Source organism: Cydia strobilella, chromosome 6 (assembly GCF_947568885.1).
Source record: "Cydia strobilella chromosome 6, ilCydStro3.1, whole genome shotgun sequence".
Classification (NCBI taxonomy): Eukaryota; Metazoa; Arthropoda; class Insecta; order Lepidoptera; family Tortricidae; genus Cydia; species Cydia strobilella.
The window spans coordinates 16176866-16203451 of record NC_086046.1 but is presented as its reverse complement, the minus strand read 5'-3'; the positions used below and the strand labels follow the sequence as shown (position 1 = coordinate 16203451).

The window sequence follows — 26586 nt, the reverse complement described above, 5'->3', positions numbered from 1 at the left end:
TGCACGTAGAAATAACAAGTCCGCGAACTTGCTTCGTTTCTGGATTCAGAAATTAATTCGGATGGAAGATATCGGGCGGCGCGATAGCGGGTCTTCCGCGCCATTTATTGCTCGTGTGGTGCGCCGAACGCCGAACCGCGTATCGGTGAAGGGGTAAAGAATATCAAGATGTAACGAGCGCAGGCCGGAAGGCTCGCAAATGAGCTCCTCGACTTATCTGCGTTAATGTGGGTGAGGGTTAATTTCGTCTTACATGAGCAATTTGGAGATACCGCTCGTTCCGAGCTCGCATTCATGTTGCTACACGGCTGTAATTATATCTGTTTAGTGCTACGTGTTTCATATACATTAACCCTTAAAATATTCGTTAAGATTTCGTCTAGACAAAAGGAAAATATGGTTGTCTGAGGAGTAAAACGAACGCTAGCGTGCAAACATGGAAGGATGGTGAGCAAATACGAGCCGTGTATTAGGAAATGAAATTAACTCTCGCAATCTCGTCATTGAATGTGTTTTCTAATGGAGCTCGAGCTGCGTTTAATAGACAATGCTAATGTATTCTCCTGCAGGCATTCAGGACCGCTATTGATAATATGAGAGCTGTTCACTCGAGAATTGTGGTCGATATGCTGCTACTAAAACAGAACTAGTTAGAAATGGCTATTGTACTTTTGGAAATTGCTTTTCAACAGCGGTCTATAACAAAATTACAATATTTCGCATTTTTATGCGATTGAATAAAACAAACGTTATTCCGTTTTATGCATATAAAAGAGAATTCCCACGCTAAAATATTGAAGAAATCGGCAGAAGTTGGGCTCATGTAAAATGCAGCGAGCGGCCGGGATGCGGCAAACTGCATATTTTGTGAAGCCGCTTTGGCCAAGTTCGAGCGTGCTTACTAAGATGCTTTACCTAATACTATTTCGTACCTATAAAATCATGTGCAAAATGTAACTACGTACAGCAAAGAATATATATTTTTTTACGTTATTATTATCCCTATCGTTATTATTTTTATACGAACCATTGAAAACGGGTAACAGGTATCAGAAACCTCAAATATTATCTAACATGGGTACCTAGGTACATAAAAATCACGTTTCGAATTAAAGTTGAGACAATGCCAAGACACCATATTTCAAACCGGGATATGTTTTGATACCGTAAACATATAGAAACTATAATCTAACACAAAACAAATTAGGCCATAAAATAACGTTGTGTTAATAACCAACCTCTAGAATAAATCTGTTATAAGTTCCATGCATGAGTCATGCACGCACTAGCCACTAAGAATCTCGAATATCAAAATTGGAACAAATTTCCCTCCACGAACCTTCATAAAGCTGTGTCCACAAACGTTTGCGGTCGTAGGTGCGAGCTCAAAGGGCTAGTTCACGCGGACAGGTTGCGGAGTTGCGTCAAAAGGATTGACCGAAACGTGTCTAGGGCGGGATATTCAGACCGCAGTCTAGTTGTGTCGGTAACCGCTTTGGTTGCAAAACATGGTTTTATCTTTGAAGCGATGAATAATATTTGGGGGACGAGTATGGGTAATTTTCAGGACAACATTAGATACTAATATCTGTATTGATTGAGCAAAAGATAGGCTACTTTAAAATTAAGCATAGGTTTTATTTTAAATAGCTAACACAGAGAAATATTGACCCTTACAAGAACAAAACAAGTACATGAAGCCTATTAAAGACTGTTCACGATGAAACCCGGCCACGCTTAAAGTGGTAAATCTTTTAAATTAATGTACATTTTCAAGCAGCATTTTTCCCTTAAAAATTTGTGGTTATCAAACTACATAAAAAAATAAGAAACATAATATAATTTTTTTGTCCACGGTCTTCTAACAGTCTTTACCAAATTTTCCAGTTAAAAGTATTTTATTACTTTTAATTATATAAAGTAAATTGTACCTTATTACATTCTCTTTTCACAGTACCGAACATTTTTCTGATTGTGTTCAGATTGGGATAGTTCTGAGTTGTTTGGTAAATTTGACTTTTTGACAAAAAAATGCCTCCCATATAAAAACAAATTTCAGTGCTTGGGGTAGAAAGTTTTCCTGACTACCTCAAGTAGAAAAGAGTTTCAAAGAGTATGTTTTTGGTAAGATGACATTCTAATGAGCATAAAACAGCTTATCCATACTAATATTATAAATGCGTAAGTCTGTCTGTCTGTCTGTCTGTGTGTTCCCTCTTCACGCTTAAACCGCTGAATCGATTTAGATGAAATTTGGCATAGAGATAGGTTGAGTCCCTGAGAAGGACATAGGATAGTTTTTATTCCGAAAATCATCCCTTAAGAAAGTAAAAAGCGGGGTGGAATTGAGATAATTAATGAAGTGTCTGCTAATTTGTGTGCATAATATGCTCAAATTGAATAATTGCTATGAAAATTTTTTCAGGCGCTATATTTACTTTAGCTGCTGTTACTAAGTCCGCGCAGACGAAGTCGCGGGCAAAAGCTAGTGAAAACATAAATACAAATTTAATGTGGCATTGTAGGTAGTACGAAGCGAGTGAAGATTATCAAAAAACGCTGGACAAAAAGGTATGATGGAATATATTCGGCGACAACTCACAGAAGCCCTTGAAGATTTTTGGACCCGGGTATGTCTTTAAACTACGTCCAAAAGGACCCGGGTATGTCCTTAAACTACGTCCAAAAGAGAGGTATGGGCACTGTGAATGACATCTCGCTTTGTGTGGTAGGGCACAGGACAGCGGATGTCATTCCAGATCTAGAGCAGAGCCCAACTGGGGAGGTACCTCCACCTAACAGAAAACCGCAGCCAAATAACACTAGACCCTACTAATAGTGTTGTGTTCCTGCCGGTGAGTAAGGTTGCCAGAGCTCGAGGGAGAGGAGTGTTAGGGTCGGCAACGCGCATGTAACTCCTCTGGAGTTGCAGGCGTACATAGGCTATGGAGACTGCTTAACATCAGGCGGGCCGTATGCTTGTTTGCCACCGACGTAGTATAAAAAAAAGAAGCCTATACATTCTTATATGATTTTATTTTTATTAGAAATTACAATAATTATAGATTATTAAAATAAAAAAACTGCTTGAATATGTGCATTCGGTAAAAATATATACCAGATCATGCATGGCTGGGTTTCATCGTGTTCAGTCTTTAAGTATTTAGGTACAAAGTAAAATGGAAACTATATGTTATGTGTAATTTCAAGCAGATTTTTCGTATATGGAGTAGAGACAGCTTAAATTCAATTAGCAAACTGTAAACACTCAATCTCTCAGTCCTACTCGCCACTAGACAGCAAGCAAAAGGCAGCAAACTGAGCTGTTTACGTGAGGGCCGACTGCAAACACTGTAAACGCCTTTGCCTGCTGTTTATACTGGACAGTCACGGCTGCCGTGTACAATTAGCCACCAACGTCTCACCTGCACACCAACTTAATATCTGCAGTTGCACAAATGCAATAGCATTCAACTTTGTACTATAAGGGCTCGTCTTAAGAGACGCATAGTTTTAGAAAGGCTGTAAATACAAAATGGCAGAATGGCGTTGAAACGTGCATGTGGCCTTTTGAGAGCACTGTTAAGAACCTAGGTGGCTGTATTTGGGATTGTTGGATTTTAATGACGTTTACGATACGATCTGTGCTAATTTTAATTCGGTTTAAGCATAGAATATGAGCAGTGTATAATAAATAATATGTAAACTGTAAAAACACACATTTTACCCAATTTGTATTGAAGCTGCGTGAAGTAGGTATACCAGAAGTTGGATAATCCAAATAAATCCCATTCACAAGCCAAGCTCTACATTTTCCTACTCGGCGCTAAGCCCTCTCCATCGCACGGTGTTGACTCGATGAAATGACACGAGCTCTTGACTCGACATGATCATAATGCCGACCGACCCAACCCTTCTGCATCCATCCGGCAACAAATCTTGCCGAGCGTTCGGCATCTTTATAACTTGAGTAGAACGATCCTTTAACCCAACGTAATGGGTAGGTTTACTGGGAGGACCGTCGTAAAGTGCCCCGGTAGTCCCCACTACTAGGGGCCCTTGGAAATTTCACGAACTATTTGCCCTGCTGCCCCCGCTCAGCTTTTTTGCAGAGGTTTATTGTCCGGATTTTCCGCTCACCTTTATCGTTATTGTGTCCGCTCGACTTCATAAAGGACCGCCGCACTATTAAGTCCTCATAACCGTGGGAAAATGTTGAACACTTGAGGTTCTAAGATTTTTCCAAGTTTTCTCACGTTGTTGGAGTTAAAGGTCTCTTTGTTGAGTCGTTCATTGTCAAACAATTTTATGATGTGTTATAAGATTAATATGGAAAAAAGGTAACTTCATGCAATACAAAAGTAATTTAAAAATAACTTCAATAATCAATGATAGGTTCAATCCACCTTAAATAGTTTGAATAGTTAATGTTGTTGGTAAAACCCCTGGGGGGTTATCTCAAGCGCTTCTGCCACTTTCTTGGTAGGTACGCTCGTTCTACCTACTTAGTAATAGGCCAATTCGAACGTACACTGACATCAGTATTGTGCATTTCGCTCGTACTTGTCCGTACATATATTGGCAACAACATACAACAATATCTGACAATTAACTCACCAAGGTCAAAAATGCACTCATTTAATATATATGCATTTGATTTGTAAAAGGTGCAATATTTCATCACATTAACCCACACTATTTCCCACGGCCACTACACGCATCGCGAACTACAAATCGGTCGGCCACGGGCCACGGGCCGAATTACGGCGGCCCGTGAAAAATGTACACCACCTGTGGCGCGTAATCGTATGCGTTTATCCCTGCGGGCGTGCAGGCGTGTGTCCTCTTCACAGATGTCAGAAAAAGTTGGAACTAGATTCGGCTGTATTTTTAGAATTATGTGGAGGAAGAAATACACCTACCAGTATTTCTTACTCCCACGTAATATACCTACAATTTATACGGATCATATAAAAACGTGTATATCGTGAATCATTATTTAGGGTTCCGTAGTCAACTAGGAACCCTTAAGGGGCCCACTTGCAGTCCGCCGGACGATATCGGCCTATCAGTTGTTCGGAACTGTAAATTTTTTGTTATAACACAGGCCGATATCGTCCGGCGGACTGATAGTCAGTGGGCCCCTTTATAGTTTCGCCATGTCCGTCTGGCCGTCTGTCCGAGGCTATGCTCCGTGATCGTTAGTGCTAAAAAGCTGAAATTTGGCATGGGTACATTATTAAATGGATTTTTTGAATTTTTTTTTCGCTTTGACTCAATAGTGTGGGATTGGTCTTTCAAAATGAATAAGGGTATTTAAAAAAAAAACCTTCACATACTCGTACGGTAAGTGCCCCAACTTAAGTATCCACGTCATACTAGCTGTATAGAAAAGTGGACACTTAATTTACGTTAGAACACCGACTGTACATTTCCCGATACGAACGTTGTGCAAACATTGTTTCCAGTGTAGTGTTCTGATATCCACGCTCCGCGTCCGTCCGTGCAGTCAATTCCACGCCGATATAGGCGATTCCGCGCCATTCCGCACTCGCCAATTATCATCCGCGTGTCCACTCAGCGGCCCACACCAATACACGGACACATTGCTGGCTTTCATCCCTTATACCATTGACAATAAGGCTATTATTGCTTGCTATGCAGCAGCGATAAGTTGGTGGGCCTGAAGCCGATACAGCGCTCAATTAACACGCTTGGCGCATCACACCGCACCTAGCCCATCGGCCGATTTATTGACTGGAAATTTACGTCCGGTTTTTTAAACGGATTTTCCTTTTTTGTGTACATAAATTGCACTTATGGCCTAACCACGGGCCTAACCAATATTGTTGACTTCAGAAGTAAGACTTAAAACTAACTAGGTACGTAAAATTTGAATCCTAGTTGAAAGCTAATGAAGAGACCAAAACTATTTGCTATTTGTGGTGTCTGTATTATGCAGTATCTGAATGATTTTCTTGAAACAATAACAGCGTAAAATCATGATTTTCTACTATTGTATTTTGCAGTAATTCAGCACACATCGAGTTTTCATGAAAATACATACCTACACGCGTTTGACATAATATAAAGTTTGGAGAAATGCAACCATTTTTCTAAACATATTAATATTCTTTACCAAATCGGAGCATATAGTATTCCGTTCACAGAGTAGGGGCTAAAATAATTATTGCTCGCTTGACAAATTGCCGCAAAGCCTACGTGTCGTTGGAACAATTTGATACAATTTTCACCGCCTTTCCTCGCACGGGCCACATTTGCATATATGCGGGGGCTTATGCAAATATTTTTTTACCTTGTTTACCCTACGGAAGGAAACAGCGGGTGCGCATTTTAAAAAGATTTACGCGCTTTGTCGGATCATTAAGTGCGGAACTAATTTGCTTACCTTTGAAATGTGCTGCTTTGTTCCGGCTATTACTGCCACCGGTCCTGTTACGTGATATGCGCATTTTGTCACTTGTTGGTTTTTCCCTTCGTCGGTCACTTTGCATTTAAGTGGGGACTTCTATGTTAATTAGCTATATTAACGAAAACTTTTACTTTCCTAGCAATTAATGTCTTGTTTTATCTAAAAATTATCCCCAAGAGATGTTACGTAATTTTATTGCACTGTTATCAGTTAATAATAGTCATTCTTTTGTTAATAATAACAGCTTCAGTTTCAGTTCAGTTTCTTTATTTGCTTTATATTAAAATAAACATAGGCTAAATCATACATAACATTCAAAATGACGTCCGGTCTGGCCTAGTGGGTAGTGACCCTGCCTGCGAAGCCGATGGTCCTGGGTTCGAATCCCGGTAAGGGCATTTATTTGTGTGATGAACACAAATATTTGTTCCTGAGTCATGGGTGTTTTCAATGTATTTAAGTTTGTATTTATCTAGTATAAGTATGTATATCGTCGCCTAGCACCCATAGCTTTACTTAGTTTGGGGCTAGGTTTATCTGTGTAAGATGTCCCCTAATATTTATTCATTATTATAAAAAAAAAACCAGAAAAACATTTGACAAAAGGCTGATAAATGTCCTAACTAACCTAGAGATGTTACATTTAAACATATGACAATTAGGTAATACGGATTTGTCTTGATACTTACCTAATCCGTGTAAATATTGTATTTAAACTTTCTCTCCAAAATTTTCTCAGAGGCGTTTTTAATTTGCGTGCCATTTCTTGAAGGGGGCAACTTCTCAGCGATATTGAGCATGTGGGAATCGTTGAAATTAAATTTTCTTTGTTTTCGCTGAGGCTGGTTGGTGGTGGCGTTATTAAATTTCCTTGTGTTTTTTAACGGAGCCGTATCATTAGATTGAGGGTTTCCGTCAAGAGGAAATTGTGGCGAGGGGAGCGAGCACCTAAACATATTGAAAAAATAAAATCCGGGCTACTTACACCACTGACGTGCTTGGGCTACTCTACTTCGCACTTTATAGTGTAGGTTAGACATTAGCGCGTTTTCACGTACATAGTTAAATACAGATGTAGTGTATAATTATTTTCCTTCGTATTTTCACGGAAACGTACGAACGTGTCTTGCTACTTCAGTCAGTCTCAGTACAAAAAGTACTGAGCTTGACTGAAGTAGCATGACAAATACGAAAGTTTCCGAGAAAATACGAAGGAAAACAATTATGCACTACATCTGTACCTACTTATATCAAATTTTTACCAACATATAAACTAAAAAAAATCTATAAGGTATTTAACCTAACAAACTCCTAGGAATTACTTGAATGTATTTTTAGTGCACATGACTAACACGTGTTCTCTTAATTGGTACAATGAATGAAATTGTACGCAACAACTTAATGATCCAAATAAGAAGATCATTCCTGCCTTTTTTCATTAATGTAGTGTAAAAAAACAAGATTTGACACCGAGCAAAGTCAAATACAGAAAGTAACTAGATATATTAAACATTCTTTGCAGATTTGTTCGCCCGAGTAAGTAGAGTGACTTCCTGTACGGAGCGCTCATCAGCGCAGCGTGCAGCGGAAAGACGTTCGAAGTGGCGTCGTGTAATAAGTACCACGACTAAACCGCCGGCTTCGGGAATTTCACCTTAAATATACATATTACATTACGTGAAATTGCCCATTTTTTCCACTCTCCACCCCACCAATTAGGGTGGCTTGTGTATAAATATTGCACCGCCCTCATTAATGTGCGTGTACGTTTTAGTATATTTTTATGACTCGCCTTGGACGGCGTCGTGGGATGCCATGAATAATTAAGATGTTTTACAAGGGAAGTGGTTTTTTGCGGACAAATAGGTTGTTTTTTGGGTAAACTTACCTTGGTCGGACGGTGAAGGCATTCGGTGCCGGAGGGATGCCTGAAACAAACACGATGTCATTAGGGTCACGATCTTTTACTAGAAAAAATAAGAACTTAATTACTTAATTTTGTATTAAGTTCCATAAACAACATTGAAATTCATCGCGAAAAATATTTACAAATTCCATTAGCGGGCTTACAATCCCTGTCACTTAAACTGGAAACTTTCCCCAAATTAAAATATGACGCATTTGAATGATTAAAAAGTCCCGCTTCCGAGATTGCATTTCGACAATTAACGCATTAAGACTGTCGCTAATAAAGAGGAGCTCTTAATTAACGGGGAGAGTTAAAAATTGAGTACAAATTCGAGTAGCAGATCCCTCCATAGCCCCTCGGAGCTAGTGAATGGCCTGTAATATTTTAGTTTGGTTGAGACAAAAACGCTCAAACGCCGAGGGTCGAGCTGTCACGTAGACACAATAAGCCTTTTAATTCGATTCGTCAAGACGGCGGGGACAAAGGAGCGGAGTTATCATTCAATGGGGCACTCCTACCTTTTCTTATTATTTCGAGTCGGTTTTCTTGTGAGGTGGACCGGGACACATGAGATGAAGGAAATGAAAGGAGTGGACCATAGGTACTATTATACTCTTTTTGGAGTGTACTCTAAATAATTATGGTTACTGATGTCTTTATTCACTTATCATGTAAAGACTAGGTATTTACTTCAGGTGAGAAAGGCGAGGATCAAAATATTTTTTATTATTATTTTAAGTAGCTTGGTCTATGTAGACTAATTAAGCTATTAGGCCTATTAAGTTAAATACACACGTATTTAAAAAAAATGTAAGTACCTTAAGTATTTAAGTAAACGAGGAAATACAAAAGGTAATTATTTAGAGTTTTGAAGGTTGTTTTATTTAGAGGTAATTATTTGTTCTTATTTAGATTTTAGAAGGCACCAAAAATAGATAAACTGCTAATATACATATACATATGACGGGCGACTTTGTCTGTTGCCAGGACACACGGAAACTAAGTAATATTCAGCTCAATCCACGGCGCTTCGCCTGATCCGTGGCGTGTCCCGACTGCCGATTCTGCTTTATTTGTTGCCACCGCTCTCTTACACAAGCTCCGTCCTATCTGATGGATCGAACATTCGTGTTAGTTAGTAATCTATTGGTGTGCGAAAAACCTATCGAAATAGTTTAAACGATAATTATTGATTGAGGAAGGTACTTTTTTGTTTGGTTTACGTTGTCTAAGGCATTAGTTACATTAGTAAAAAAACTGTTTTTACGAGTAGGTTTTACCTACGAATGCCTGAAAAGGATGAATTGATTTTAGCTGGGTTCCACTCTTGGGAAAATTTTATTTCTTTAATCACATAGGTATTATTATATGTATTTATGCAACTTAACAGCCAGTCTTAGAAAAAGCTTTGCACAACACAGGCACTTACAACACTTCAGTTTTTAAAACAGACTTTGATTTATTTGTTTATCTGTAGAAGTAGGTGTTGTAGAAGAAATTTAAGTATGGTATAAAAATCGTTAATTTCGGTTGGTTTGGAAGGGACCTTGAAATGGAAAGTGAAGTAGCAAATTAAAACGACGGACAACTTTGTGTAGATTTCACAACTAGGTAATTTTCAAGATTTCTTTCCGACTGTCTCTATATCAAACAGCAAAAAAATATATTATATTGTTTTTCCTTAAGCTTTAACTGAAACCATATAAAGTCACGGTTTTGTTGCGAAACCTTTATGTAATTTTAAGACTTAGCCATGTAGGTAAACATAGAATATTTTGATAGTTGAAGGACTATGGGACTAAGGAGTTAAAATCAGGAACATTGTTCCTTCATCTATGCAGATAAGACAAAAATATGTAATCTATTATTATGAAGAACAAAATATTGTTCTTCATAATAACTGTTCAAACTGTTCGTCGAATTGTGACAAAGTGACCCGCCCCGGCTTCGCACGAGTAGTAAAGGGTAATATTTTATAGGTATGCCTATTTTTTGAATTCGACTTAAATGTTTAATTTTACCATATTATATTGTACAACCATCGTCTGGTAGTCAAAACAATAATGCGACCTCAAACTAACTTTGAAATGTTTTACTACGTAAGACATTACACCTTCCAACAACAAAACTCAAAAACTCAACTTTGTTGCCGGTCCCATACTGGGATACCCTCCTACAATTTAGGAGGGAATTAAATCTTCTCGGGTCTGCATGTTTGAAATAAAACTATGAAAACGGATTATATCGCGTATATTGAATTTATAATACATCCCGACGTTTCGAACTCTTTACAGCGTTCGTGGTCAACGGGTGACTGAGGAAAAAAAAATGCAAAAATACCCACATACTAAAAATAATCCCCCCTAACCCTAAGTGTAGGGTTGGAGCCGGCGTAGTTTTTATCGCGTTTATATATATCTTTACTTAAAAAACAATTATTTTTAGTATGTGGGTATTTTTGCATTTTTTTTCCTCAGTCACCCGTTGACCACGAACGCTGTAAAGAGTTCGAAACGTCGGGATGTATTATAAATTCAATATACGCGATATAATCCGTTTTCATAGTTTTATTTCAAAACTCAAAAAGACAATAAAATACATCCAGTCATCACATAATTTCGAGTAACAACCATTCACTTCGAAAGTATGTTGTCTATTCATTTATTATTATTATTATTAGGGAAACACGTTTTAAGCCGGAATCCCACTGCTGCACAGTTGCGCAAGGTCGAGCTACGCACGTGGGCACAAAAACGCTTCGTATCAAAATGTAGGTACTTAGGTACATACTTCTACAGCAGTGCACAAACACGCTACGCACGGAATAACTTCACTGATACACGCGTGGCCTGAGGTTGGTGGTAGCTGTTCCGAAGCGCCATCCACGTACACGCTAGCGCGCGTGGCCGACGAAGCCCCACTGCGACCCACGCTGTCCACGCTACGGACGAATGCCGTATCTATGGTGAGGGATCTGGGGAGATGAGAATGCCGCCTTGTAGGCGGCCTGATGCTTGTTTTCCATCGACGTGGTATTAAAAAAACAGGCTACGGTGACTGCTTACCATTGGGCGGCCACGTCGGTGATAAACAAGGAAATAAGCATACATGCTTGTTTCCTTGTTTGTCACCGACGTGGTATTAAAAAAACCTTACGATAACTTAAGATATTCATTTAAATTGTATGGTGTATAATCTGTATGAAATGCTCAATGTAACATACGAATTTAGTTTGATAATGATTAATACTGTATTCGTGTAAATAGCTTTGTAAATACGACATTATATGTGATCTTTTTTTAGAAGTTAATAATGGGTATAGTAAATTATCCTTAAAAGATAGACATATACCATCGCGGACTTTTTTGTAGACCAATCAAAGAGAGACAATACCACCATACATTGTGTTGTTACATCTCAAACAAAGATAATGGAAATTAGTAGAGACGCCTCTTGTCCACTTTGTGGTAAGAAGGAGACTAGCTTTCACTTACGAGCAGTAGGCCGAGCACATGATTAGCGCGACAGTATCTCGCCGCGAGATAAACTACCCATCTTCTACTAACTGTATGAATTAAAGGGGGACGGGTAGTCTATGTCGCGGCGAGATACTCTCGCACCAATCGTGTGCTAGCCCGACAGTGTATTATGTATGCGGCACCGCGATATAATACATTGAGAACGAACTAAAGGACGTCGAACTTAAATACGTCCTTCTGTTCTGCAGGAAAACAACAAGATTTGAGGAGAATAGTGTGGGAATGCCGCCGGGACAGTAACCTGCAGCTTTAACTTCAGGGAACTGGGCTGAATGAACGCGACACGTGATCGACAGCCCGCCCGCTTCCGGCGGGGCGTCCCTACACTACATCTACATCTCAAACGGATAAGCCAGCGTTTTCGTTTGAAGCTCCTGGACAACGTGATTTTTTCCGACATCATTTAACAAACATCGTCATATTTCAATAAATTTACACAACCTTTTAACAAATTATACACCTAAACCTTCCTCAAAAATCACTCTATCGATAATTGAAAACCGCATTAAAATCAGTTTATCGCGAACACACAAACAGACAGATACGGCGGGTGACTTTGTTTTATAAGGTGTAGTGATATGTATACTGATAAAACTATTCTAAAATTATTTCAAAATTAAACTAGCTACCCACGGTTTCCTTAACAGGAATACGTATATTCTCTACTATTTAAATACACATTTTCTCAAAAATGGACGGCAAAGTCGACGTTGCCGGTTAAAAATTAGGTCGCGAAGTGCGTAGTTTATGGTCAGTCAAAAAATTAAAAAGTTAAAAACATTGCAGTCTCGATTTCGGGACTGCAATGTTGCATACAAATTTCATTATTTGTCGAGTTCCAAACTTTTTAAAAGTTGAAGTGGTCATATCAAATGAAGGCATAGGTCCATTAAACAGCCAAACAGACGATCAGTACTTATTATTATAATGTTGGTACTGCGACTATTTAGCTGTCTCAAATAGGTTGGCGTATTTTCGGCAGAAAAATACACTTCGTTTTTCAATTAAAAAAAAATAAAAAGGCGGCAAAGCAAATCTTCTGTGAAAATATATACGTAAGAACGTTGCTTCTGTAAAATATTTATATTATATTTGTATTTATTGCGCCATTTTTGAGAAAAGCACTATATATGACTCGGCTGCAAGGCTACTTGCTGGCTTCGGATTCAATTAAACGGACTCCCAAGGTCGTCCGTTTAAAACGAATCCTCAGCCAGCAAGTAGCTACTTCCGAGCCTCGACAATAATGTACTATTAAGGCATATTTAATAAGATTACTTTAAATATGCAGGCGTATAAATCGAATTTTACTATAAAAGTAAGTAAACTCCTACACCATGACCTTTTAATTTTTGCAATGCCATCAGCTCAATCCGGCGTCGTTTAATTAAGAACCCGCTATTAGTTGCTGCCCCCCGCTACCGGGATTCCTTAATTTCTGTTAATTCCTACCGCCTTGAAAATATATCGACAACTTTAAAATTAAAATATGTTATTTTTTAACAGATTTTTTGTTATTATTAAATAAACAAGACGAAAATAATTATGAAAGTAAATGAATGAAAGTAAATCTTTAGGTAAAAAACGCAACCATCAAGAAACTGTTCATACCTACTGTAAAATTTCAGATCTGGAAAACATCCTGCAGTTAGTTTATTCTTATTCTTCTTCTTTTCTCGTGTCGAGGTTCCCCTAAATAGTGGATGCCCAGAAAGCAGCGTTTATGCTTATTGTGTGAAGACAACGTATCATGCATAACTTTAAATCTGAAGACTAATAAACTAATTAGTCAAGCAACACTTAAATATTTTTTCATAACGTTTTAGTAAACAGGAATCTCTAATTGCAATCATAAATTTCTAAACAATCTTTCACATAATAAAATTAGCAGCAAGTTGTCTTCATTACGCGAGTGACGAAATTCGCGTTAATCATACGATGTGAACACGAAAAGAGAACACTTTCATTACACTAATGGGAATGTTAATTAGAATAGAGTTTGCAGGCCATGAGCGGGATTGTCAATTATTTATATTATATTGCTATTATGTTCCGTGATTAATCCAGGGTGCTTAGCCAACATGCCAATCGGTAACGCTCCGTAGTGTAGCGTAGTCATCTCTCTCTATCACTCTTCCATATTAGTGCGACATTGGCGTTTCGTTCGCTACAGAGCGTAAACGATTGGCATGTTGGCTACGCACCCAGTACAAACAAGAAAAAACTTTAATGTTTAGTTGACTTTGTAGCAGGTTGTATATACTTAAATATGAGGATTTAGCCATATAAGAGATTAAGATGTTTTGATATAGGTTTTTTTACATAAATTATATGAATTATAATTAAGTAATTTTAGAATAAAAGCAAACATAAGTACCTACCTAATACATGCGTGATACAGTTACTAATGAAATTGATTTGTCACCTTAAAGATAAATCGCAAAAAAGGAGAAAAGCTTAAAAAATCACATTAATTATAGTATAATTAAATGGCCATTAAATCACACTAATTGCGCTTCCAAAGCGGTTTTGTTTTTATTTAGCGGCCCAATTTTTTGTTCCCGCAAAAGGCTCCCGCTGAATGGAATTCCTTTATTTGCAGCACAAACAGCCTGTTTACTAACGGCGGTGACGACAAAGGATATTTAAAAATTATGCCCGCAATAAATTAACGAGGAAATGAAAAATACATTTCATAGATGGAATGGAACGGGTGGAATATAAATAGATACAAAGACGAAACATTACAGAGGATCTAAAACGTTTTACGATCGCGCTATGCGAATAAGGATATTTATTAGAATAATTTCATAGTAACCTTCAAGGGTGTGCAAGTGCATACTAAGGTACTATCATGAACTAATTGTATTCTAAATACGGCCTTTTCACAAATAACAATATACGACAAGTGACGATTACCTAATAGATTATGATGTTCATGAAAATATTCTGTAATGAAGTATTGTGGATAAATATGTGGTTTATATTATAGGAATATCCTTGCGATTGATGCATGGTAGTATTGAATACCGAATAGAAACGTTCTCCTTAGGTAGATTAAATGAATGGCCACCATTCAGTTAGTCATTAAACAAACTGAAAAAGTATCCCTTTGATCGCAAGCAGGAAGTGGCCGTCTCCGAGCCATTGTCGCCAGGACGCCGTGGTCACCCTACAGCTCATCTCCTTAATTGTTTTCTTTTCAAAAGCACTTACGCCACAATGGATAATGACACCAGCTTTGATCTGCTGCCGACTCGTGCGTATCAAAGTAAGAGTAACTTCACCTTTGACAACTGTGTTACATTATTCTGCGTTACTTTAGCTAATTTTATTGTGGTATTGTCGACACGTGATATATTGAAAATGTAAGGCATCAAGTAGAAGAATTACAAGGCTACCGGCGCGGCTGTGTGCGACAGTTGAGCTGATTGCGAGCTTGTGTGCGTGCTCCTGAATTAGACGCGAAACTTTCAAAGTTTTCCCAAATTTCTCCCCCGCAGGGAGCGGGGGGCGGATCGATAGCGAGCGAGCGGCGCGAGACTCGTGTATCTGGCCTCACGAAAACGGACAACTACGCTCTAGGACTAACATGACGCTTTGTAGCGAGGATTTTAATGTTTAACAGGGTTTTAAAATGAAAACTGTGTTAGTCGAGAGTTCCAAAACAATACCATGTTTGGTAAAATTGTAATTAGTGTTTTAAAATGTGTTGCAACGTACGCACATTGTTTGGCGCGATGTTTAAAGGCCCGTGAAAAAGTCGGTCACATAATCAACGTTACGGTTTTTATCGGAGGTCCTGTAAGTGTTTAGTAAGTTGTTTGGGCGGAATAATGTAAGTCAACAGCTTTGGGAATAAGCGTCGCGTGAGAGGTTGACCCGTGCCAACTGTCACCGCGCAAAACGAGAGCGACAACTGAAAATTGGGCGCGTGAGGGCTGCCATTGTTTGTCATTAATTGAGGGCTTTGCGATGATCTTCGTGCTCGAGAGGCTGCGAGCCCGGGGCGGCACTCCTGGGAGATATCGGCTCGCCAATCGCGTTGACAGCGACCCTCCGGCCTCTAGTGGACAGCCGCCAGTTCGAGGTGGGAAAAACTACCGGCTGACACTACTTAACGAACGGGGCAGCGCCCGGGAATTTTCTTGAGTGCTTGTTAATGTTTTATGGGCGGAACTTTTTCAAAGTAGTGCGTGGATTGACGCGCTAAGTGTACTTACATAATTTAACACGTTTCCCCCTGGACGTACCGTCCATCGATTCAGTTTTCATTTATAAACACGATAAACGTCCATTATGACGGTCATACGTGATCACAATTAAATAGAAATTCAATTCCGAGAGAGGCTATAAAATCGCCGGCGAAAACTTTTCTGATTTATAACAATTAATATTTGAAATATTGACAATATTAAGGGAAATGGCCGACAGCCGACAAATCATATAAAAACCGCCCCGGAAGGCGGAAGTGCTGGCCCGCTGCTCTGGGACTTTATTTGGAAATGGAAAGTCTAAAAAATAAACGACAGGCGAGTGCGGGGGAGTGATTTATACGCAGTGGCGAGTGCGCACCGCTTCGATTATCGAGATGATATTTCTCGATATTAAAGTGTTGCCAAGAGGACTGTGGACAATATGACCCGAGGAAGATTTATCGGGCCATTCGATGACGTCGACGGCCGTTACGATTATTTCATTATATTGTCGGCGCCGTAAAAACGGTTAGCGTTTTATTTTATTGCTGGTTCGCGAGCGGATTTTTATTCGTATATTTTATTGCGTTGTAAAAACGACTGCAGTGAGTTTAGCTTTGACAATTTCGAGCGCATGCCGCCCCGTGAGGCCGAAGTTTGGGCATGTGAGCTAAATATAACTCTACTGCTATTCGGTGAGTGAAACGGGTTTGTTGAAAACGCATAACGTGGGATATGAAAATAAAACTTCTCACTGTAAGTTTGCTTATGGTGCTGGTATATAGCGTTATATAACTGCCAGTGTTCCTACACTGAACATTTTGTTCACTACTAAATAAAATAAAATAAAACTACTAATGGCTTGCAAATCTAAATTTTGGGCCACATAAATTATAAATAATTAATCCATCCATCCAAACATCCATCATCATCTTGCTATCGTTTCTTGCTATTCGTCCTAGCATTTTTCTACGGCTCACTTGGGGAGCCTTTGAGTCCAACCGGCAACCTAATTATAATAATTATTGTCACAGGCACTAAATTTTGCGAAAGCAATCTGACCTTCCAACCAAAAGAGGAAAAAATGCCTTATTGGGACTAATCCGGTGTTAAGACGAGGTTTTCCTTCACCGACACTACCGGCAGGTGATTCGTAAATATCAGATGATATGTTGTAAGAAACTTATTAGCCTGCGTTCGATAAGGCGACCTTTAGCTTAAAAGTCGCACTACTTGTAAGATCCAGTACCTTATTTCACAACCAAGTTTAAATTAAGAAATAGATTTCTATGGTTATAGATCATAATAATTCTGATACAATTTTTGAATATATAAACTGGCCCAAAACACAAAAACCCAAAAAAACGTGTAGTTACAAATTATTAAATTGCTCGAATAACCTATTGGCGTATCGAATAGAGGTCGCAGCGAGTGTGTCGCATGTCGCATGATTTGTGCGTCTCGCCGCCACCGGCGACCCGCGTCGATCGCACGTGCGCCGGCACACTGGGGACGACTATTTCAGCAGAATGTTTTTCCTGCAGACCCTTGTCGTCCATAATAACATGACATAGGAAAAAAACTATGGTATTACTGGCATGTATGTTGCACGGTATTGATAAGTGTGTTAACGGTTATTTTCAAAAAATATGTTTGCGGTTTTAATTGCCGCGACCCATACAAAATGTATGAAGAGTCGTGGCGATTAGACGCAACCGCTTGTTATTTATCATACATACAATTCACATTTAGGACAAATTATTACAAAACGCAGACCGGGAAACGACAATAGAGCTTGTTTACATATAAAGTAAAGTATTGATTTATTGTTAACTGTGTACATAAGATGACATATACAGGAGATATCGAACCAAGTGTATATCGTGTTAATGTATTTTTGATCCTGTTTTCAAACTAGTGACAGTAATATTTACAATGGCAATTAAGATTGCAATGTATATCCACAGAGATATATAATAAGCTACAATATTAGGGTCCCGTTTTTACCCTTTGGGTACGGAACCCTGATAATCATACGATTTCCCAAACAAAATTGTAATAAAAGTAATATGATATTTACAAACCCATCCTTAGATAGTTATTTTCTATTTATTGAAAACTAAATGTTCAACGGGGATCCAATTCGGATTCGGACCAGCGGTGCGTGAAGACATTATACGTTTCAAACTAATAATCATGACAAAAGTGTCCAATGCTGCTTGTCGCGATAGCATTAGCGGGATAAAAAGCATCCAAAACATTCCACAGTAAACTGAAATATACCAGTAAGTCAAAAGCATACATTAAAGAATTAATGGAATAACGATTTATAGTTTATTTAAAGGTATGTGCAGTATCTACACAGTATCTATTTTTAATGCTTTTGAATACTAATGTTTCTTTTATTTCTTTACTTCTTATAAATATTGAGTGGTTGTGTTGTGTATGTGTGCGTAAACAGTAAGTATTAAAAAAAAACGGGCCAAGTGCGAGTGGGGCTCGCGCACGAAGGGTTCCGTACCATTACGCAAAAAAACGGCAAAAAAATCACGTTTGCTGTATGGGAGCCCCACTAAAATATTTATTTTATTCTGTTTTTAGTATTTGTTGTTATAGCGGCAACAGAAATACATCATCTGTGAAAATTGCAACTGTCTAGCTATCACGGTTCGTGAGATACAGCTTGGTGACAGACGGACAGACAGACAGACAGACAGCGGAGTCTTAGTCATAGGGTCCCGTTTTTACCCTTAGGGTACGGAACCCTAAAAAGTAATACATTGTTCATAAAGACGCAAATGTCATTTAATCTGCTACCTGAAGTAGGTATGAATAAAACTATACTCGAAAGGGTAAAGCCACGGCCAACAACAGGTTCTAAAACAAATTCATGAAACTTACATGGCTAATTTACATTATTAAGGTTTCAATATCGGAAAGCCGATTCGAATGTACAAATTAATGTAATTTTAATCTCATTGTATTACCATGCGCCTTTCCTGTCCACGTGCGTTAACGTAGTTTGGTGCGAGTGATATGGCTTGTTATCTCTAGATTTTATATTAAAGGAAAAAATGGAAAAAGTTGCACTTCCGGCAGGATTTGAACCCGCAACCTCCGCAATCCGTGCGTTGCGTGCGTTGTATTTGGAGTATCGCTCGCAGACGTATCTGCATGTTAAAAACTGATTTGCAAGACCGAAGTGATCCCATAAGTGTTCCGTTTGTCAAAACAAAGTTTTGCACGGAACACTAAGAATTGTTATCTCTAGGTTAATAAATCCGTATGTTATAATTTAGTGCCGAAAAAGAAGCAAAGCGCTCCTAAAGTCAAACATAACTTTCAGGAACACAAAACTAAAACGTTCCAAAAACCGTGACTTACGTCCTAATTCCAACTTTAATATACGTCAAAAATTTGTTCGATACGACATCTTTAACAAATATCTATATAAATATCTTTAGCAAACTTTTGACGTATCTTAAAGTTCGAATCAGGCCGTTAGCTTACTGCTTCTAAAATATTCCACCTATGTCATCTTCATAGCGGAAAGCGTGGCGACGGTCCATCGCCGGACAAACGTATGGGGCTTTAGTGTATGGGATACGGGGGACGCAGTGGACCGCGCCGGTGATTCATGCACTTATTCAATAAGCTGGGGTTTAGCCAAACAACCGCTGTTATGGCGAAGCATAAGAGTTATCCGATTGAGAGTTTTCAATCTGCGAAAAGTATTGTTTTTTTTTGCTGTAGCAATTGTACGCATTAAGGTTAGTCAATCATATTTTTTTGTAAGTTTTATTGAATAAATCTTACCCGATCGGAACCTACCGCTTTCTTTTTTGGCATGCATGTGTCATGCCCAAATAGATATTTGTAGGTGATATTGGAATGCTGAAAAATATTTATTTAGATATTGGCACTTCTTTTAATAAAATTGTTTAAGCTGAGTGTCTCCCAGACTCCCAAATATATAGGTATTATAAAATATTACAGACGAATTTCTCACTTAGCTCCTCATATCTATGTTTTCTGACTTGGCATGAGTTCCTCAACTCTTAGCGTTAGCGCTACGAAGATAATGAATGAATCTACCTATCGCGTAGGATACATTAAATAAGTAAGTATAGAGGTACTAAACTCACATTCTGTATTCATGCTCGGTAAAACTTCAAAACACCAGTATCACGATAAGTAACCAATCGCTATTAACGAGCGAAGTTACCTTACAAAATCTAAAACCCGAGAGCCGTTGAAATTTTGTGCATAATACGAAATCAACTCACGATTCGCTCATTGTCAACTTGCGACTTATCACTGCATTCAGCCGGGCGCACACGCGAAACTTACACGCTGTTTGAATGGGTCCACATCAGCGCGGAATTTGTAAAGAGTAGACGTGTGTCGCATGCACGCGGCCGGCTTTATCTTGAGCTGGTAAAGTTTTCGTTGTCGTTCTGAATGGCGTGGACGCGGATGAGGCGACAAAGGCAGCCGAGCGCTGAGTGGAACACGTTGCCGCTGTACTAATACGCATGAGAACACACTCATGTAGATCTACATAAGTAAGGCATCTAGTTATGAGTTACTATTGACCGGTTGCATGTTTAAGCGACTACTGTCCGCGCGCCAATTCCGTGCATTCGGAGGTCGAGGAACTGGAGGGTGTGTGCGCCGCGCCCGTACGTACAAAATGACACCATTCTGTCATGACGCCCAACATTCCTAACATTCCTCAGCCATGCACGGAATTCGCGCGCGGACAGTACTTACATAACCCCTGGGAATACAAACGGGGTACGATGAATTGAAAGTTAAGAACTTAATTTTCAAAATTGGTACCTATTTATATAACTATCTTATGAAATATTTTAATAATATATCTAGAGACTCTCTACATCGAAATAAAAAAAAAAATTAAAAATTAAATTAAATATTCGTTTATTTCAGGCCTGGGGCCCATAAAAATGTTGTTAGTAACAATGCCTTACTCTATATTAGTATTTACAACAAGTAATAACAATTAAATCCTTATTGATTAAAAGAAAATGCTAATAAATACTACAAAAATTAATAATTACAAAAATAATAATAATAATTCACAAAATAAAAATTTACACAAGCCCAAGCATTATTTGCCTCCATTTGTCATAAATGGGGCAGTCAAACCTATACGCAAACAGCCCCAGGATGCTGTTGCTGCTGCCCCGAACGCGACTGAGTAGAGAGGCCACTTTCTTGCGGATGATGGCGCGGAACCCATCCGTGTGCGCCTCCGCGAACATACCTGACGCGCTACAGAACCGGGGCAGCTGCATCAGCATCCTGAAAATGTTGTTGTATTGGATGCGCAGAACATTGGCAGCCTTACGGGTGTATGTCACCCACAGACTGCTCGCGTAAAAAGATTGGCAATATGCCATGAAAAGTGCCACTTTAACCGGCTTAGAACATCGAGCAAATCTGCGAGCAATCATGTTACCCCTGACTGCTAGCGCTCTACGCTCCCTTTCAAGGTCACTGTCATCTTTCAGGTCTTCGGTGACTACATGACCTAAATATTTAAATAATTTTTATAAAGTAAAACTTCAAACTTGAAGCTTATCATTTCAATTATCCTCAGGTAAACGATATCCGATAGCCACAAGTGAGTACTAACTTTCCAACGAAGGGTGTCCTGTCTAGAGGCTCGTCAGGGGTAGCCTCCTGTCTTAGCGTAGCCACATGACGCGCCAATTAATTAGGCATAGACTAACTTCCTCTACGGGACTATTCCCCCGAACCAGCGAATTTATTTTTAGTCCAATTTCAGCACATCTACAATTTATGCGCTTATTTAGAGGTTCCAAATCAATGGCACCACCCTAACAAAAGTGTGCGAAATTCGTAGGTACACATAGCAATACAAATGGACCCAAAACAGGACGGCGAAATAATTTGAATACGTAACGAATCGGAGGGTAACGTACGGCCGACCTATTCTTTAACTTACTCTCCTCCGGATAAAGAGCTAAACTTGTTTTTAAGGGATGCCCGATCGCGAAAATTTATGTATCGAGAATTGTGCCGCCGGCCGGACCCCGGAAAAAAGAGGTTTCGCAAGGGTAGATTCAGGAAGACGCGCGGAGGAGAATTATACTCCCCGCAGGCTGATGACCGTGCGATTGTGAACTTTCCACGCCATGCAAATCGGACGACACGACCGGATCCGGCCCGCGATACAACGCTTTTATTTTCACATCTGAATTGGCATATCCACAAATGCACCGCGACCAGGGGGCCGGCACAATGCGACCGAACCGGGAATTGTTTTTTGTTTACTTCCAACTGTATTTATTCATGATCTATAACTTTATGTAGACTTCGATGAATATCATACCTAGTTCAATATATTCAAATTGATTCATCGCGAACTTGATTGATGGATGAACGATTATAAACCGAGGAAATACGACTGAAAACATTGTAATAACAAGTTATTTAAATTGTAGGCGGTCGGTCGGTTGCCTACTATCGATATCAGCATCATAGCTGTGTTTAGATAGGCTTAGTGGTGTTTTATTGAAATACAAATGAGTGCCGGAGGATCTCGACCCGCGGCTCGAGTGTGCCTCGAATAAAAGGGCCGCATTAGAATAATTTGCCTACCGAACGAGCACAATTCTTCACATGGAAAGGCCTTAAATTTCACTATTTTACATACTTGGGATTATCATATCTGCGCGGGTGTCGAGGGTCCCGCCTCGGCCCTACTTTTTGTTATCCGCACCCGACCTCTATCGGGCCGTCTCCGAAATATTTAGTTGTTACTTTTTGTTCGGCGGGACGTGAGGGAATTCTTAATCATAGTGGACTTTTTCGTTGCCCAGGGACGTGTCGTGTAAAATTCTGGTATAAAATTTAGAATTATTAAACATTTAACTGTTTTATATACGTCAATTTCAGTGCAGCTTGCGCACCATATTTATGAAAAACGAAAATTCAAATCAATATTTATGAAATAATTAATTGGCACCAATTCGTAAGTGCTTTACAAAAGATCGAATCTCACCGCACTTCACTTAACCCGTTTGCTCCTGGACCCTCAGCCCCAGGGAGCTGATCGAAGGTGGGGCGAATTAGCCCAACTCGAAAACCTCAATTAAGTCTCGTCTAGCGCGCATTCAGACCGACCCCGTCCAATTATCGGCCGACCTTTGTTTCACTTCGCAACCTGAGCTGTTTAGCTTACCAACCCGAAAATTCTAACAATACCTATGTTTGAACTTTTACGGTTAATCAGTAGGGCTAAGATTGTCGCCTTTTTATCATCTGTCACCAGGCCTCTCACGTTCTAACAAGTCTGAAAGTGCGAAAGTGACGCATGACATGACAAGTGATAAATATGCGGCCGTAATACCGCCGCAGAACATTATTTTATCGTTTAATATGTCGAATTACTTTTTGAAGGCCGCCGAAGGGCGGTTAACGAATTTTTGAACCAGACTTTTTTGCATCACCACCAGAAAATGAATTACTATAAAGTATGTAATTTGAATATGATGCAAGTAACGCGAGAAATACATTAAATACGATTAAAATTCGTATATGTGTACCTAATAAACTTTAGGCCCCCTGAGAAAAATTGCAAGCAATGGGCGTGTAATAAGACAAATTTCTTTAAAATTAAGTGGAATTCCTTTGCATCTATTGAAAAGTTTCCCGACTAACGGCTTTGCTTAACCCATTCGCGGCAAAAATCGCGACTCATCGTCGTATAATCAGTCACCCCGTTCACTCCGCGGGATGATCTTACAATTAGGAGTCAAAGCAAGAGAATTGCATTTGTCAAGCGATGAGCGAGTGTAACTAATTATATTAATGATGTTTCTGAATTTGGTGCCTATGTAATTTCGCAACATTTTTGTAGAACTTACCTTATTACCTACTTACTATTGTACCATTATTAATAAATTGCTTATTAAATATATATTATAACCGCACACATCTTCCTACCTGTCAGTAGGTTCTTCGTCTGAGAGCCATAGTTTTTTTAGTTTATATTTTAGTGATTACATTTATATTTTAGTAGGTACATTACCGATTGCTGCAATTTTCTGCATGTAGAAATCTAGAAATGTTAAGCTTACGCTATGGTGACGAAAGTCTAGTTTTTCATAGACCATATTATAGCCCGCTAGTTTCTCATTCCTTTCGTCCCACGCAAGCAAAGACGCCCTGCGACAGTCGCTGCGATGACGGATGGCAGCGCGACAGTCATCGTCAAATTCACAAGCTAAGTGCCGAAATGTGTACACATTGTGACACTCGCGACATCGCGGCATAATAACGACCTTTATTACAGGATTTTAGTAATTTATCTTCTCTACAGCATGTATTGTTTGTCTTATCGAGAAATCACGGAAAACGAAAATAAACTGGAATGCTTATCAAAAAAGCTTTCTTTTATTAAGTACATAATTGTAGGTAATATCTATTCTTACAAGCCTTTCACGTATGTCTTATAAACCACTTTAAAAAAGCTTTACATGTTTGTTTTGAACATTTGCCTTAAACAAAATTGAATTATATTGGCGGTAAAAATATAGCCCTGTAATTTACTAACGTCACGCGGTACCAAAGATAATTAATTTAATTTTATCCCGGCGTGGTTCAGGAATTTCCTTATAATTGGGAAATTTATTGCACACCCGTGCATCGTGATGGTTCATTTTCCCGCGAATGATTTAGTGTCTTTGCAACAATTTTAATTGCGCTCCGTGACACGATGTAAACAACTATTCGATTAAGGTAATTCCGTTATTTGGAGGGCCATTTATCTAATCGTGGATACATGCTGAATCGGCATTAATGGAGGGCGGTTTACGGCAATTCATGTCGCAATTGATTTTTCACATCACCTATTCGAAAAAGGGCTTATTCTTTCCCGCTAGGAGGGATCAAAGTGGCACTTTTCTTCCCTGCTAGGAGGGATCAAAGTGGCACTTTTCTGTTCTAGGACACGATTTTTTTTTCTTTTTTGCATACTATTTTTTTAGGTAATTAATATTTTAGAACATAATAATTTCCTCATAGGTGATGTGAAAAACAGTTTGTGTCACATGGTAGCAAAATTATTTCCATCTTGGGCGTTATCACTTGAATCCCTCACTACGCTCAAGATTCTACTTTAGAATCCCTCGTTACTCTCGGGATTCTATTATAGAATCCTTCGCTTCGTTTAGGATTCAATGTACGCCCTCGCTGTAAATATGTCATTTTGCTCCCTTGTAACACAATCTACTATTATGCCGATGCGTGGCTATGTTCGACGATTATTTATGTATACCTAAGTATTTATAATTTATTAAGATTTGCCCGCGACTTCGTCTGCGTAGAATTACCTCATCTGTTCATAAGTTTTGAGACGAAAGTAAACTGTAATAGTTCGATTACTGAAATGTTATACGATTACATTCATATTTTTATTTAACAACTACACTTTAATTGATTACAATAAGATGAGAGAGAGAAGAATAAGACATAGAGTTTACATTCGTCTCAAAACTTATGAACAGACGAGGTAGTATTTCCAGATACCACTTCCATAGTAAATTCTACTCCCCTTTTCACCCCCTGCAGCACTGTAAGCAAACTTAATTGCTTAGAGGCGTACATTATAAAATTTCCGTCACAACCCTTTCAGCCTCAGTCCAGCAAAACAGAGATTTAATATGCCAAAATTCAAACTGCAAAAACAACAGCTTTGAGCATACGAGCATTAGTAATTATAATTTGCTCCGACCGCGGGCGATAAGATGTGCCATGGAGCATGAAATAAGGCACACACACGTCAAAGTACGAGCTTGGTCCATGCATGCTCACAGGCGCTTGAGAGATGCTTGCAGTGACTGGCTGGTATGAAATGCTGGCAGATTAAGATGGCCAATTAAAAAGGGTTAAAGTCATGTTGCTAAACGAAATGTAAAGTATAAGAACTTTAAGGCAAAAAGAAAGCTTTTTATATAGTATAAAAATAAGGCGTAACAACTTTGAATCGATTAATTTACAGTACATACCTACATATTTATGTAGTTTATGGTATGCATCTACATTATTATTTTTTGATTAGACGAACGTAAAATGACTTGTTTAACATTAAATGTGTATCAGTAAACATGTGTTTAAATATATTAAAAACGGGTATTAAGTACTCAGCGTTTTTCGACTTAAAACACGTGAGTGACCCGTTTTTAATATATTAAATAGGTGTCGTATCTTTAACAAATTTTTGACGTACTCGTATCTTAAAGTTCGAGTCAGGCTGCTAGAGGCTTCCATAGGAATAGGCCTCTTAGTTTATGTATATAAATTATTCATGATCATATTAACAAATTTAATACGTCATTTTATTATGAAGAAGACCTATGAACTAGCCGCGTATTAAATTTCCATGAAATCCTCCGTCTCATTACAGGCGGGCACAATCAATGGAATTAATTCCTCGCTGGCCGCAGACGCGCGATTTGG

The 26586-nt window shown here is 38.8% G+C and overlaps 1 protein-coding gene and 1 long non-coding RNA gene across 8 annotated transcripts in view; one reads left to right on the top strand and one right to left on the bottom strand.

The window, feature by feature from the left end:
- LOC134742513 (uncharacterized) overlaps positions 1-3013 on the top strand; it is a 34579-nt gene extending 31566 nt beyond the window's left edge. The window contains exon 2 of the long non-coding RNA XR_010127936.1: positions 2896-3013. This is a non-coding gene — a long non-coding RNA (uncharacterized LOC134742513). The remainder of the gene's footprint in view (positions 1-2895) is intronic.
- LOC134742440 (myelin transcription factor 1-like protein) overlaps positions 1-26586 on the bottom strand; it is a 302896-nt gene that overhangs the window by 131027 nt on the left and 145283 nt on the right. For all 7 annotated transcript variants that reach the window (XM_063675595.1, XM_063675590.1, XM_063675593.1 and 4 more), the window contains exon 3: positions 8322-8361. In XM_063675595.1, the coding sequence (XP_063531665.1) occupies positions 8322-8361 (40 nt within the window). The remainder of the gene's footprint in view (positions 1-8321; positions 8362-26586) is intronic.